Raw genomic sequence first — 15118 nt, forward strand, 5'->3', positions numbered from 1 at the left:
GTTTCTCCAAACTGCAATAGGCACTCCATTTTATGGAATACATTTTCTCTCTTTTTATTAGATTGTAATGTGAGCTTCAAATTGGCTGGCCTGTGTATTTGTAAGGTTCCTTCAGCAGGAACCAGTTATGGGAATTTGCCCTTGTTAAATCATTTCACTCTTCTAAATGTTTTCTGCTATATTTTGTGTACATATAATGTACCGGTGAACCACTTTGGGGGTATTGGTACCGGTTAGGACTGTTCTGTATCCATGCCCATTATTTTCCTACTGTCTGACATTAGTTAAGTTTCCACATGCAATTTCACAACCAAACATTCACACACTCATACACAAGCGAAACTCCACTTTTTGTGGCCCTGAGGGGCAATGTCCAGACCACCTGACACCTCTGGTGCCACACACAGAATTGCTGCCTCAGCAGCTTTACCATCCCAACTAGATGGCACAGTTACTTCAGAAGTAGTTAAACAGAAAACACAATACACTAAATGTGATTGACCATTGGTATAACTTCCATTTTTATTAGATGAAAAGGAAGAAACATTATAGAACCTATCGTAAATTTGCGTTTGAAAAAATTATACAAAAACATAAGAGATCACGCGATTAGCCCGATGGATAAAACGAGAGATCATATAGAGAAAAATACATTTTCATCCAGAAAAATCTGGCATTTTGCAGGTGCTCCGGCCAGGCATCTGATGCAATAATGGAGCACACAGGTTTCCCTGAGCGCCCAAAACTGGGAACAGATTTCAGTGACTTGGTGGAACCAATGAGCAAGGCCAAACCCACACCTAGTGTGCACTTTGACTCACCAATTAATGGTCTAATCTGCCTCTGTCTGCTGTGGTTTTAAAAGGTGGATGACGGAGGGAGGAACAGGTCCTGACCTCAAATGGGGAGGGCATGTAGAACACAGGTGGATCCTCTCCTCAGCCGTGTCTGCCCTTCATTCCAAAAACATGCAGGCTATCTCGTTTTCGACAGGCAAGACTTGGAAGTTAATGTGTACTTTCTAGTGTCTAGGGTGCTGGGCTAAAGGGTAAGTATTCCGACATGACATAAGTAATTTGTTCGCATGCAGTTTAGTATGTTTATTTTTGTGATTCACACAGAATAACAGCAGAATTGTAAGTGGTAGATGGGACACCTCGCATCCTGTATATGTGGCTACAAACCACACCCTTTCAGAAATCAGATCCCATTTATGCAAGCAATAGCTGATATACCCGGCGTTATCCAGGCCTTCATTTCCTCATAGGTACAGGTAACTGTGCAAAGTGTGTTGCAGAATGCCGAAACAGTGTGGAATTGTAGAAGGAACAACGCTTCGCCAAGCCACAAACACATTTTGACTTTTGCTGAAATCCGGGCAAAGGGGCGGGGTTGTCCAGATGTCATTTAGCCAGGAATGCCAGGAGGTTCCTAACCGGTGACTCTGCAAAACTTGGTGGAGATTGTTGAAATGGTGTGGAATTGTGTAGAGAACATACGCGAAGGCACCAACACACCCACACATTTTAACTTTTAATAAAATGCGGGGAAAGAGGTGGGGTGTCCAGATGTCATGTAGCCAGTAATCTCTGGAAGAACCTAAAAGGTGACTGTGCATAATTTGGTGCAAATTTGTGAAACTGTGTGGAATTGTTCAGGGAACATATGCAAAGCCACAAACTCACATCCAAATGTGCACTTTTGCTGAAATCCAGGGAAAGGGGAGGAGTTTCCGATGTCATGTAGCCAGTAATGTCCGGAGGGTCCTATCAGGTGACTGTGCAAAATTTGGTGAAGATTGCTGAAACGGTGTGGAATTATATAGGGAACATACACAAAGCCACACACCCACAAATGTTCACTTATATATTACCAGTTGAACTCAGTTGCTAGATTGGACTCCAAAGGGGTCATGTATCTCTTTGGATGGACCTTACCTTCCAACCTTCTCGGTGTTACAGCTACAAAGTCACTTCAAGGGCTTATGAATCTGGCGATGACACCCGCTGGAGAAACAAAGGTCAGTCACCTGTGCTGCAATTCTTCAGCATGGGTTTCCTCCCTGGATTCATTAATGTACTGCATTCAAAGGTAAGAGTAATTGCAGCCCAACTAAGGTCTAAAAAAAATGTTTAATCGTTTTTGTTATTCACTCGTAAGAGGGTCAGCAGATGGTGCAGGGGAAACATTTTAAGACAGCTTTTACCTTTTAATTGCGATTGTTGCCTTTATTTAGGCATTGCACTTAATGTACACAAGGAAAACCGTAAAAGCAAATTAAAGTAACCAAGAGCACATTTTGTTTTTTTTATTAAATATCATACAGTTACACAGGTAACTTTTGATACGTGGCATCAAGGAAAGTAACAGAATAAGTAATAAGAGTAGAAAAAGAAAACGGAAGAAAAACCAAGTCAAATCAATCCACAGGATAGAGACATAAGATAAATACATTCAAACTGCTAATATTTTTAGTATCCCATATACCTCTCTCCACATCTTAGTAAAAAACACAATCAATCCCTCATGGGAGCCAGACATAAAAAGGCCCCATAGGGTCATGGGTGAAATTCGGGAGTCCAGACTGGATGCCGCAAGGACTCTGCCTCGTAGCACAAGCAGTGCTTCACAGTTTGTCAAAAGATGTTGAACCGTCTCTACCTCATCGTTACCACAAAGCCGACAACATCTACGCCCCCCCCCCCAGAGTATTAGACCATTGGCCAACAATTTCAAGAGTGGTTACTACATTGAACATAAGGCGGGGTAATACCACACAAAAGAATTCCCCAAAATGTTACTGATGTAAGAGGGCATCAGTTGTCTTTGGACTATATATGGGAAAAAACCAGCTGAAGTGGATTTGGCAGCCAGAGAAACCACCATTTGCTCGCGTTTAAGGGATACCAGTTTCCTTTTCATCACATTTGTATATTGGATTGAATTTAACATTAGCATAGCCTCCCGGTTACTCACAACCCCCGGGTCGACCGTACTACGCATTCTGCCCAATGCTGAGTTCCTCATAAAGACAGCCTTTGCAACCAGGGCCTTGAACAATATCCCCATCATGGTGTTGACTTGCGCATGCACAAGTTTCCAATACAGCATCAGGCTGCTTAGCACAATCCGCTTGTGTTTCATAGTAAGATCCAATTCCAGAGCAATCATCTCCACCAAAGCATAAACTGGTAATCTTAACAAACGCTCAAGCAGCCTAACTTCAAGCTTGGTTATTGCTTCCAACATGCGCAGGCCCCAGACCTCTGCTTTGTAGCACAGGATAGGCACAACCTTTGCAGCAAAGATTTGAGCAGTATCCCCAAAGAGTAGCCTCCACTCTGTGATGCAAAAGGCCCCCACAATTTGCGCCCAGCACACCTTGGGACTGCAAAGATGTGACATGCCACTAGGGCTCGCTTCAAAAGCAACACCCAGATATGGATATTGGGATACCACCTCAACAACCATGCCCTTCATGTTCCACTTTACTCTAGCTGCAAGCCTATAAGATGTTTCAAAGACCACGATCTTGGTTTTGTTGATGTTTACTTTTAAGTAGTTCAAGGTCGAGTAGGAGTTAAGGTTGTCCAGGGAGGATTGCAGACCACCTGGCGTCCAATCCAGGATGACAATGTCTTCCGCATAACCCATCCACAGTACAATCATGTCACCCAACTTTGGCGGAAGAGTTTTCGGGTCACCAGTGCACAACCCATGTCTGAGAGATACAGTTTGAAGAGATTCGGGGCCAGGAGGCAGCCCTGCTTCAGGCCAACCTCCGTCAAGATTGAAGCGGAATTACCACCTTCTCCCTCCAGCCTTATTTTAACACAGGTGTTAGAGTGTAGCAATATGATCATTTTCAGGAGACCCAGAGGGATCCCCCAACCCAGCCAGCTTCCCCCACAGCCTTGTTCGATCTACTGTGTCAAAGGCAGCACTGTAATCTACAAGCTCTGCATAGATCGGTCGATTGTGAATGAACCGGGCCTGTTCCACAATAGAGGTCAGTGCAAGTATGTTTACTGACGTGGAGCAGCCCTTCCTAAAGCCAGTCTGGTCCCAGGGGATGATGTTAATCACTTCTGCCCACATGGTCAACTCGTCCAATAGAATTTGGGCAAATACCTTGGATGAGACGTCCAACGTGGCCAGAAGGCGATAATTAAGTGGGTCGACACAACCGCCCTTCTTATATACTGGAACCAGAATGCTATCTTGCCAAGAACAGTGAAACACCTGGTAAACGGAAATACAGCTAGCTAGCTGGTAAAGGGCCCTAGCCCACAAAACTACATCCGCCTTAAGAACACATTTCCGAAAAATAACTATCCAATCAGTGTGTTCCTTGCAGCAACAATATACAACAGATCAAACCCATTACAGTTGCAGACTATCAAAAAAGCAAAGATACTAAAAACTAAAGGAGACTTGCGTAAAAAAAAACAGTAGGTAACACACACAGTTGGCAAATGGTTTCATATGCCCACCTAGGTATCTCATGCATCTCTCATAAAAAAACATTACTTTCTTTGTCACAGAGGACCAAGTAAATAAATTAATATAAACGTTCAGGATTCGCAAGGTATAGAATGGCTTTATGAATCTGGAAAGATCTGCATACTGGAGAACTAGTGTTACAGGTAAGAAACCTTTTATTTATGTTTAGTAATAGAAATATGATCTATACTTGGATATTGACGCGTTGTGTGTTTTTACGAACGACAACACTAAATAATGTCCCACTTTTTTTTCAGCATACACGAAATGATCACTGATTCCATAGAATTCACCTATCAAATTGCAGGAGCACAGCAAGTCATGTGGTGAAACAAAGCAGTGCCTTAAACAGTCTTCGGACTGGAATCAATGCATTTCTAGTCATTTATGCAGTTGAATCCAAAGCTTGAACTGACAAGAATGTATACCTTACAGCTATCCTTGCACTATTATGTTGTACATCCTATTTCTGCATTATGCACTTGTTACACTGATCTTGAAAAGGTCATTGGCCAATAGAATTAACAGTTTGTATGTACTATGTGTTTTTGTATTTTGTACCTGTATCTATGCACCTGTGGTCAGAGTATGGATTACAAATGCTGCACTTATGTAATTGGTGGTTGTCATTTGCTTTTCAGTTAATTATGTGCTTGAAATAATAGATTATCTGTAATGTGACTGGACAGACAATTTAAAATGTTGATCATGATAAGGTTCCTTTTGTAGCATTTGGAGACATACTACCTCACAACAACACTGTAGCCGAAAAGAACGGGTGCTCTGGGAACGTCCGTAGTAAAGCAAGCGCAGTTCATATTTTTGAATAAATGTTACCGCTAGGTTTGGGTCCTAGGAAAAATGTTTTTGATAATCATGATTTAGGCATTCTTATGTCTGTATCTAAAGCAGAAAATGACACCCTGTATTAGGGTTCATATTTTGATTTTACATTATATACATTTTATTGAACTATGTGCATTACAAATAAAAACTGGTTGAAATGTTGTTTTCCAGATCATGTTCTTTTGGTTTCGTAAAAAACAATATAACTGTTTAGAATATCCTGTGTTAGTTCTGTCACTTTCGTAGGGTCTTCACACAACTGTGGGAGGCCTCCCAACTAACCGTTTCCTCCCACAGTAGTATTTCTCCAACGTGTCTCCTATATGTTGTAAGAGGATTCAATTCAACACTACAGCTAAGTCAATGCCTAGTCTGGGATACTGAATGGAAACCCTTATTGATATATCTTTATGTCCAGTTCATGCGTTCTGGATGACTACCCCTATATAACACCCCTCTCTTTGAATAACCCTGACCCCACTGAGCCAAGAAGTAGTTCTGTTTTGCAAGTTAAAAGGTTTATTTGATAATTTAAACAATAGATATATATATCACACTTTATAATAATTTAATAATTGAATATCACACCTAATCTGAGCAGTAATCAATAATGGATAGTCTGGCACTAGCACACTTCTTTATAATCAATGATGAGTGGTTATAGGATGGATAAGATAGCAACGATACTTTATGGTTTCAAATGGATGCAAGGTGGAATGAAAATGCAGTACAGAAAATACTCAATATGCGTTCAACAAAACAATGTAATCATTTTCTCTGGCAATCCCCACCCCCCTTTATGCAATGCAAGGAAATGGAAGGAAAGCACACAGTTCTCAGAAATGCAATCAAATGTAATTCAGTTCACCCCAGCAAGCTTAGACCACAGAAGTAGGAAACACAGGCCCAAAATGCTTTTATATGTGCTGGCAATGAAGTGAAAAATATGCTAAAATGCTTTTAATTCCCTCTAGAGGTTCAGGGTGAGTGGTATCAAGTTAATATTAGTCCAGGCTCACTTTAGCAAGGATCTAGGAATAACTAGCAGGTTAAACAAATTTTTGGCAACTGAAACCAAGAAAACTGCTGTTTTCACACGTTGAGAAATTTGCAAATCGCGGCAAATTTGCGAGTGCGTTTTCCGCGATTGCGGAGGAACGACAAGGACTATCGTCTTGGGGTCCTAGGACAGCCTAGGATCTCAGCTTCCAGATGAAAGTTACTGCAAGTCTCTAGGACAAACGGTCACGGAGATATGAGCGATTAAATAAAGGTCGTTTTTCAGATTTGAAATTTTAAAGTTCAAAAAGACAAGTGACAGCTAGCAACTAGAAAATGACAGGTGACAGTTAGGAGGCAGTTCTACTTAGATTAAAATAGCTTGGATTAGATTATTTTAACTAAGAGATTGGTTCTGCACAGTTCTGCTAGGTACTCACACTATATTCTTGAATTAAATGGGCCTCGCCACGGATCTGGTCAGGTTTTAGACTGGACTCTGGTCTGGTCTCTGCACTTCACAGTGATCTGGGTCAGCTCTCTGGTTCTGCTAACAGTGGTCTGGGTCAGCTCTGCTCTCTCTCTAGCCTCTCTGGATTCTGGAGATTGATGGATTTAAAGTCTGGATCTTTCTGCACAGCTTTCTCTAGAGATTGATGGAGGTAAAGTATGGATTTTCCCGCAGAGCGTCCCGCAGCAAATGGATTTGAAAGTCCCTATCTCTCCTGTCTGCTTTTATGTGTTTTGAAAATGGGTGTGTGTGCAGCATCACTAAGCTCTACCCCTCTCCACTTGTCATTGGCCACTTCATCCTCTTCCACTTGATTGGGGGAATGAAATGAAGTGTCATCATGATGAGGTCTGTTTATGATACAGAGAACCCACCCCTGTCAAATTACACACAATCTATATTTTGACCCAAAAGACATATTTGCACAGGTACACATTTGTTTAAAATTACATGCACCCATCACATATCACAGGAGGTATCCCCTGTTCAAAATCTGCTCTTCCTGGAAGCTTGCATTCAGAAATGGCGACATTTGCACTTTTTAACTGATTTTGCAATATCGGACATTACCCCAAATTTACACACATGTGCGCAAGGAGTATGGACATTAATTGATGAAGTGTCAGATTTTTAACATGCATACATTTTAAGTAATACCCTCTTAACTGCTAGCTTGCCCCCAGATCATGCCACCGGTTCTAAAAACCTCTTAAAATGTGGGCAGAAAAATCACAAGAATTATGGTATCATTTAAATAATTTTCACAAGTCCGCTCTATGAGTTATTCATCTTTTTCTAAAACCATATTCTGGCTACAGGGGTGTGGTTTCCCCCCAGCACAAGGTTGAATTTCTGGTTTTTCCAGTTCTGCCAAGCCAGCTTGCTCTCACAGGCACTGCTCCTCCCCTTTACTTCCAGGAGGAAGCCACTTTTTACGGCCCCCATAATAAAACATTTGCCTGAGTCAGGACAGGACTTTGTTCAATTTCCTGCAGAGCCCAGGTAATTCAATCAGGGAAGTGTCCTGTCCCTTTTGGTGGGAGCAGCAAAAGGCAGATAGGCCTGGGAACACAGCTGTTGTGCAAGTCTCAACTCCTGTCGGGGGTAGCTGGTTGGCAGAATTCAGTTCCTTAAGCCAGGCCCCAGCTAACGTCACTTTTGTTCCCCAGTTTAAGTCAAGACAATTTTTTTACATATGCAGCTAGGATGCTGATTCTAAGTTTAAAACTATGACATTTAAACAATTGCAACCTATGTGACACTCAAAAGTAGGTCACTCATTTGTTTTAAACATTTAGGTTTTTAGTGTCTTTCAGTCCAAATTTACTTAAACTGCTGAAATCCACAGCTCAGCTAGTCTTGTTATAAACCTTCAAGTCACTTCAGAATATAACTTTAGATTGTATCCACCTCTCAGTAAGTCTTTCTTTGGCTTGCCTTGGGTTCATTTATTCAGTTTTAAACAAAATCTGGTGGTTTTAAAACGCCGGCTTTCTGATAGTGGTGAGTACTGGTACTGCACCCCTTTTTGGGATTTAAGAAAATGAATTCCCCACAATTCTAGGTTGCTTTTGGCAATCAGCATTGCCATTCCCAATGGTTTCAGACTACTGTGTGGGTAGTCCAATGGTGGTTTTAGGCAGTGCCCTTCTGTGCCCATAACATCGGCAAAATGGGTGGCAGCCTATTCTTCATGCACTTCCCTGGGCATTTTCTGGGAAGCTCTGGCCATCATGATGTTTTCAATGCCAGTACTGCACAGTTTTTGAGGTAGGGCTCGGATGCATGGGTAAAAACATCCCACAAGCCCCCCTCTTGCGATGGCCATTCTGTTTCAATGATGGAACTCGCAAGACCTGGGATGTTTCCTCATCTTCTTCCAATAGATGGCACAGTTCAGCATCTTTTCCTCCATCCGGTACTGATAGATCGGTTCTCCTCGCCGGTCCTGATGGGAATATTGGGCGGTACCCTGGGCCCCCCGCGTCTCTGCTCCCGGTCTCCGGATCGTCCTCCTTGGCCCGTCTCTCGGTTTTCTTTCTCCTAGGACGACAAAGGAAGAGTGGCAATACCTATTCATGGACATTTTTCCCCCACCATTGATATAGTGGGGTGGCATATAAATTTATAGTCAAAACATATGAACATGCACATTTCTTTTTCCCTTCCAAAAACGAAAACACCCACATTGAGAAACTCAGAATTTGATAGGCGATATGTAGGATATTTTAAGTTAGAACTGAATTAATCTGAGACAGTACCCTCTAGGATTCCAGAGGATTCCTCCAGTTGTTGCAGAGTGTGCCTGGGATGGCAACACTTCAACTGGTTAATGTGGACCCACTTGTCTTCCCCCTCTGCCAAACCGCCTTTGGGGATGCGGATCTTGTAGGCCACAGGGGAGATTTTGTCTATAATCTCAAAGGGTCCTTTTCATGTAGGCAAAAATGTTCGCTGTTTGGCCTGGTTCCTTTGGAAATTGTATAGATAGACCCGGTCCCCCACCTGATATTCCTTCCTGGAAGTCTTCAGGTCATAGTGGGTCTTCATGCTATCAGCTGATCTTTCTAGATTCCGCTGAGCATAAGCAAAAGCATGTTGAAGGTGTTTCCTTAAATTCTCCACATACTCGTGAGTTGTGGAGGCATTTATTAGGGTCTGCTCTTGGGTCCTGTAGAGCAAATGCTGAGGAAGCACCATCTTGCGCCCAGTCATCAACTCAAATGGTGACATTTTGGTTGCAGGTGAAGGGGTAGATCTGATGACCATTAGGACCAGAGGTAATCGGATATCCCAACTTGGCCCAGAATCTGCCACAAACTGTTTTAGTATGCTCACAATGGTTCGGTTATATCTCTCAACTGCCCCAGAAGAAGCTGGCCTGTAAGCAATATGCAACTTCCTTTTGACCCCCAGTATCTCCCACATCTTTGTCATTACTTCACTGGTGAAGTGGCTACCCCTGTCTGACTCAATCCTTTGAGGTAGACCAAAACGGGAAAAGATGTGGTTAATCATCAGGGCAGCTGCGGTTCCTGCCTTGCAATTTGGGGCTGGGAGACATTCCACCCACTTGGTAAACAAGCATGTCACAGTCAACATGTACTTATTCCCCCTAGCAGAGCGAATCACGGGGCCTACAAAGTCGATTTGTAAATCTGACCATGGCAGTGTCATCCCCCTCTTTTGGAGAGGCGCACGGTGCGTGAGGGATGATGGCTGAAATTGCGCACACACAAGACACCCCTTCAAGTATTGGCTGAGGTCCTGGCCCATGTGTGGCCAGTATGCAACCTCTCTTAAGATTTCCAGCGTTGTGTGAAACCCCCTATGACCGGCGGTGGCCGCATCATGGGCGTGACTTAACATCAGGCTTCGGAATGAGGTAGGAACCACCCACTGATCGTGGCCAGTTTTGGATTTCCTTACCAGCAAACCGTCTTGGATCCGGAACATTTTTGGACATTTCATCAACACTCTTAGGTCCGCTTTCCCAGTGTAATAGGTATCCGTCAGGGGAAAGTTCTCAGGGTCCTCAAGGTGCTGGTAAAATTTACCAATTATTGGATCCCCCTTCTGAGCGGTAATCAAATCAGCATCAGGGGTCTCCTTACTCCATTGTGCAATTGAAAGGTCGTTGTGAGCATTTGTCTGGGACCTAGTGATAGCAGTGACCTGGATTTCCCCCAACAGGGACTCAATCTCAATTAGATCCCCTTGGATGGCCCCGGTTTTGGCCAGCTGATCAGCTAAGTCGTTTCCAGTTTTGTCTGGTCCCTCTACTTTGGAATGACCCTTGATCTTTTTCCAATAGATGGTCACCTCATTCGAGGTGACCAGATCATCAATGTTTTGGATCAACTTCCCATGTTTCAAGGGTTTGTTATTAGCACATAACATGCCTCTGGTTTTCCAATTAACCAGGTGCTCCACGAACCCGTTCCGTACATAATCCGAATCTGTGATTATGACCAGTTCGCGGAGTTGATGCTGGACAGCAGTGAGGATGGCCTGATGCACAGCCATCAATTCTGCCACCTGACTACTTCGGGGACCAATTTTGTATCCAGCGGAGGGTTCTGGGAACTCCTTCACCCATGCATTCCCTACGCCAGCCACCAGTTCTTTCTCCCCGTTGTTGTCAACATGGTAAGAGCATCCATCCACATAGACAGTGGGCATTCCCTCACACTTGTCTTCTTCAAAGACTTTGTGTGGGGAATTAAGGTATGCCTCCGTGTTGTCCTTGATTTTTAGACTTTCGTCCTCGAGACAGTTTTCTCTGGCACAATCATGCAAGTCAGCCAGACCTTGCGCGAGGGGACTCTTCTTGTTTTGGCCATATCTGACCTCCACAGGAAAGCCTTGCATTGACAGAATCCAGGAAGTAATTTGGGAATTACTCACATTCCCGGCTCGGATTCTGTCACTTGGGAGATATTGCAGAGGCTGGTGTGGAGTCTCCACTATGAAGCGTTCCCCCTGGATAAACGGGCGGTAATTCTTCAATGCCCACACCGTCGCCAGGAGTGCCTTCTCACAATCGTTGAATTTTTCCTCCACAGAGGATAAAGTTTTGCTCGCATAGGAGATTACTTTATTGACCTTGTCATGCTTTTGGTATAATACCGCCGTCAAGCACGTATTAGAGAACCCCGTCTCCAGGAAGAACTCCTTGTTTCTGACAGGGTAAGCTAGGCAATGCGCTTGTGAGAGGCTTCTTTTGAGTTGTCTTACTGCCTCGGCTTGTTCTGGGCCCCATTCCCACTTGACCCCCCCTTCAGGAGATGAATCAGGGGTCTGGTGATCTCTGCGTAGCCCTCAATGAACTTTCTGCTGTAATTAGTCAGTCCAAGGAGGCTCCTTAGTTCCCGCAGAGTTGTGGGGTCCTTCAATTTCTGAAGTGCTTCCACTTTCTTTTCCTGGGGACAGAGACCCTGAGGAGTGATCTCATGCCCCAAGAAATTAACACGGGTTCTGCACCACTGTGCTTTTTGAAAGGAAAGTTTTGCTCCGGCGGCCCTCAACGGTGTCAGAACATAACGGATCTCCGCTATGTGTTCCTCCACAGATGAACTTTTGATGAGGACATCATCTACATAAGCCAGGTTACCCCTCGCACCCAGATCGGGCATGGCCTTATGTAGGAAAATGTTGAATTCATTGCCGGAGTTGAGGTATCCGAAGGGAGTCCGGGTCCATGTGTACTGCTGGCCCCCAAAGGTAAAAGCCAGTATGTATTGGTCCTCCCTGCTGATAGGCACGGTCCAGTATCCATTGGTCAGGTCTATTGCAGTGAATACCTGTGACCCCTGGATCTGGGCCAGCCCTTGGTCAATGTAGGGCAGAGGCCATCGGGAAGTATGGACCCGTTTGTTGAGCTCCCTGAGGTCGGCGCAGAGTCTCCACTGGCCGTTTGGCTTCAATATTCCCAGCACCGGATTATTGAAGGTGCTGTGGACTGGACGGATTATTCCCCGGGACTCAAGGTTCTTAATTATTTCAGTAAGGGACTCCATTGATGCGAGAGGCAAGCGATATTGCTTCACAAACACGGGAGTCATGCCAGGGTCCGTGGGGATTGTTGTTGTGTGGATATCAGTGCGACCACAGTCATATGAGTCTACCGCAAAGAGATCTTGGAAATCCAAGAAAACTTGTTTCAACTTTTGCTTTTGTTCCAGAGCCACACAGGCATCAGCTAGGTTGACTCTCTCTTCCACCATCTGCCTGAAGCCTGGAAAGACTTCTGGTTTGGCTATCTCAGCGGCCTCCTCCAGCTGGGTGGAGAAGTCCCTGGTCAGAGTGCTGATTTGGACTGGAGGCTTCAGGTGAGAAAGGCAGCCCTCATGGTCCTGGAAAATCACCTCATCCCTTCTGAAGTCACAAGTCACATCTTCCTTACCATAAGGGCAAGAAGTGTACACCAGGAAGTTCCCCCCATGCCGGGTAAAAATCCTGTCTGGGGTCGTATTGTCATCACTGTCACTGTCAAAGCAGTCCTTGGGGATTGGCCCTAACAGTTCATTACCTAAATCTATGGAAAAATGTCGGTCATCAACCGCCATTCCAATAATGGTGCCTGCGGCTAGAGTAATACTCTTTAAGTCGCTGTTATCCACCTCTATTGGAATGGTGTCGTGTTCTATGTTGACTAATGGAGTTGGGTTTACCCCCAACCCTTGCTGTTGGAGAGAAGCGTTTAGATGTATGTAAGCATCAGGGTTTTGCAGATATTGTCCTCTTTTAACTTTCACTTCCAGGGAGAATTGTCGGGTCCTTTCTGGGATGGTGACTTCCTCTTTGATCTGAATTTCAACTGCATAAGGTAGCAATTGAGCTGACCTAAATGCTTTTTCTGGATCATCAAAGCCCATGGGATTATCCGCTAATCGGGACCAAGCTTTGAAGTTTATTAGGTCCAAACTAATGGCAAAGCGATTGAGAATGTCACTGCCCAAGTAAAAGGCGGCAGTGACGTCTCGCACGACCCAACAATTATGGACTATGCTCTTGTTGCCAATGGAGATTTTGAGCATACACCTGCTTGGCAGGAGCTGTTTGGAATTAGGTGCTTCCAGGTCCATTTCCCATTTGTCTATCAGTTTGAAGGTGGGAATGGCTGGATCTTTTGGGAGTTGGCGAAACATGGCTTCGCTGATGAAGCTCTTACCATTGTTCACGCACACTCAAGCGAGAACAGAGTCCTTCCCATCATTTAATTGGACAGGGATGAACAACTGCTCTCCAATTTGCTGAATATCAGCCAGGCTCTGAGCTGATTTCACATCTTTCTGGACTATAGGAGTGGGAGTTTCTGATTGTGGATTAGTATAGAATCTCAGAGTGTTTCCTTCCAGCGTGGAGTATCACTTTAGACTGGAAGGAAGGTTGATTTTCAGAAATAGAGAGGACCCTCCATCACCAGTCTGTTGTCCTACTGCTATTACTGTCACGTCTGGAATTTGGCTATTCTGGAAGTGAAATTCTACTTGGTCAGATTTTTGTTCAACCATGTGGCAGGTGCCGTTTAAACTAACATGGTTGACACTCTGTTTTAATTTTATTGGTCGGCTAGTCTGGGTCCAGAGGACCTTGTTTACGCAATCTATTAAGGGTGACAACCTCCTCAGGAGATCATTCCCCAGTAAACAAGGGGTGCCCTCTGGAGTCACTACTATGACCGGGTGTTTCAACTTGTGTCGCCCGATCTTGATGTCCAAGTCTGCCGTCCCCTCGACGGGAATTTCCTTCCCGTCAAAGTTCTGGAGTTGTCCAGGAAGTGAGGTGAGAGGAATTTGGTAATTCCCTCCCCTTCCTGCATTCAGTTCATCAAAGGCCCTTCTGGGCAGAAGGGTAGCTTGAGATCCCGTGTCCACCAGTGCCAAAATTGTACCCTGTCCCTGTACTTGTACCGGGGCATAGTATCTTCCCTCCTTCTCCTCAAGGGGGCACAGATAATGCACATTTTTGGACAACTGGTGGGCTAACTTTCTGGTTTTGGACATCGCTAGCGAAGAGATTTGGGCAGAATTCTGTGGAGAGCCTTGGGAATCTGAAAGAAAAAGTTGGCAACTGGAGATCAGAGCCATTGTGGGTTCCCCTGGCTCCGGTTCCGGGCCGCCCCCCCTTTTTGGAGGCAGTCACCAGGATGGATTTGAACCAGGGGATTTTCTTGCTGTTGGTTCTGGGATGAGATGGTGGGCGGCGGTAGCTCAGTCTCCACATCTCCCCAGTCTGGATTTGCATCCCTAGGGACCCATTTTTCTTTGGGAGGAGTTCCCCCCTCTCTGAAGGAGAAGATCCTTTTCCCAGGATCCTCTGAGGATCCCTCTCCCTCAAATTGGAAGATCTGTATCTCCTCCTCAAACTGAGTCTGTTTGGGTCTTTTGTTTCTCCTACCCACCCTCTGCTCCTTAGGAGGCAGGCTTTCAGGGGCAAGAGATTTTGTTTCCGGTTCCTGGGTTTCCAGGGGCTGTTTACAAGTGAGGAAGGAAGCTTCCTCCAAGGCTTTACACCCCCCTTCCCTTTGTGCCTCCTCCCTGGGAACCGGTGAGTTATTGTGGTGCTGCCCCCGTCATTGTTCTGGAGCACCAGGTCCAGAGTTGGGTGCGTTCTGCGCCGGCATGCCGATCTGAGGGTTCTGCTGAGCCCTCAGTACGCGACCCAGCTCCTGTGCCATGTTCTGAACCTGGCGCTCTAACTGGGAAACCCGCTGAGGCTGATACGGGGCCCTGTTTTCTCCCCTGGGCTGATCCC

At 44.9% G+C, this 15118-nt stretch overlaps 1 protein-coding gene across 4 annotated transcripts in view; it reads left to right on the forward strand.

Moving 5' to 3' along the window:
- The window catches only part of LCORL (ligand dependent nuclear receptor corepressor like), a 1174596-nt gene extending 1169085 nt beyond the window's left edge, over nucleotides 1–5511 (forward strand). For all 4 annotated transcript variants that reach the window (XM_069631902.1, XM_069631901.1, XM_069631903.1 and 1 more), the window contains exon 9: nucleotides 4761–5511. Coding sequence is in view for 3 of the 4 variants with exons in the window: in XM_069631901.1 (XP_069488002.1) it covers nucleotides 4761–4781 (21 nt within the window). In the remaining variant the exon portion in view is untranslated. The remainder of the gene's footprint in view (nucleotides 1–4760) is intronic.
- The last annotated feature ends 9607 nt before the right edge of the window (nucleotides 5512–15118 follow it).

This window comes from Ambystoma mexicanum, chromosome 6q, assembly GCF_040938575.1.
Source record: "Ambystoma mexicanum isolate Mex_15411 chromosome 6q, UKY_AmexF1_1, whole genome shotgun sequence".
NCBI lineage: Eukaryota > Metazoa > Chordata > Amphibia > Caudata > Ambystomatidae > Ambystoma > Ambystoma mexicanum.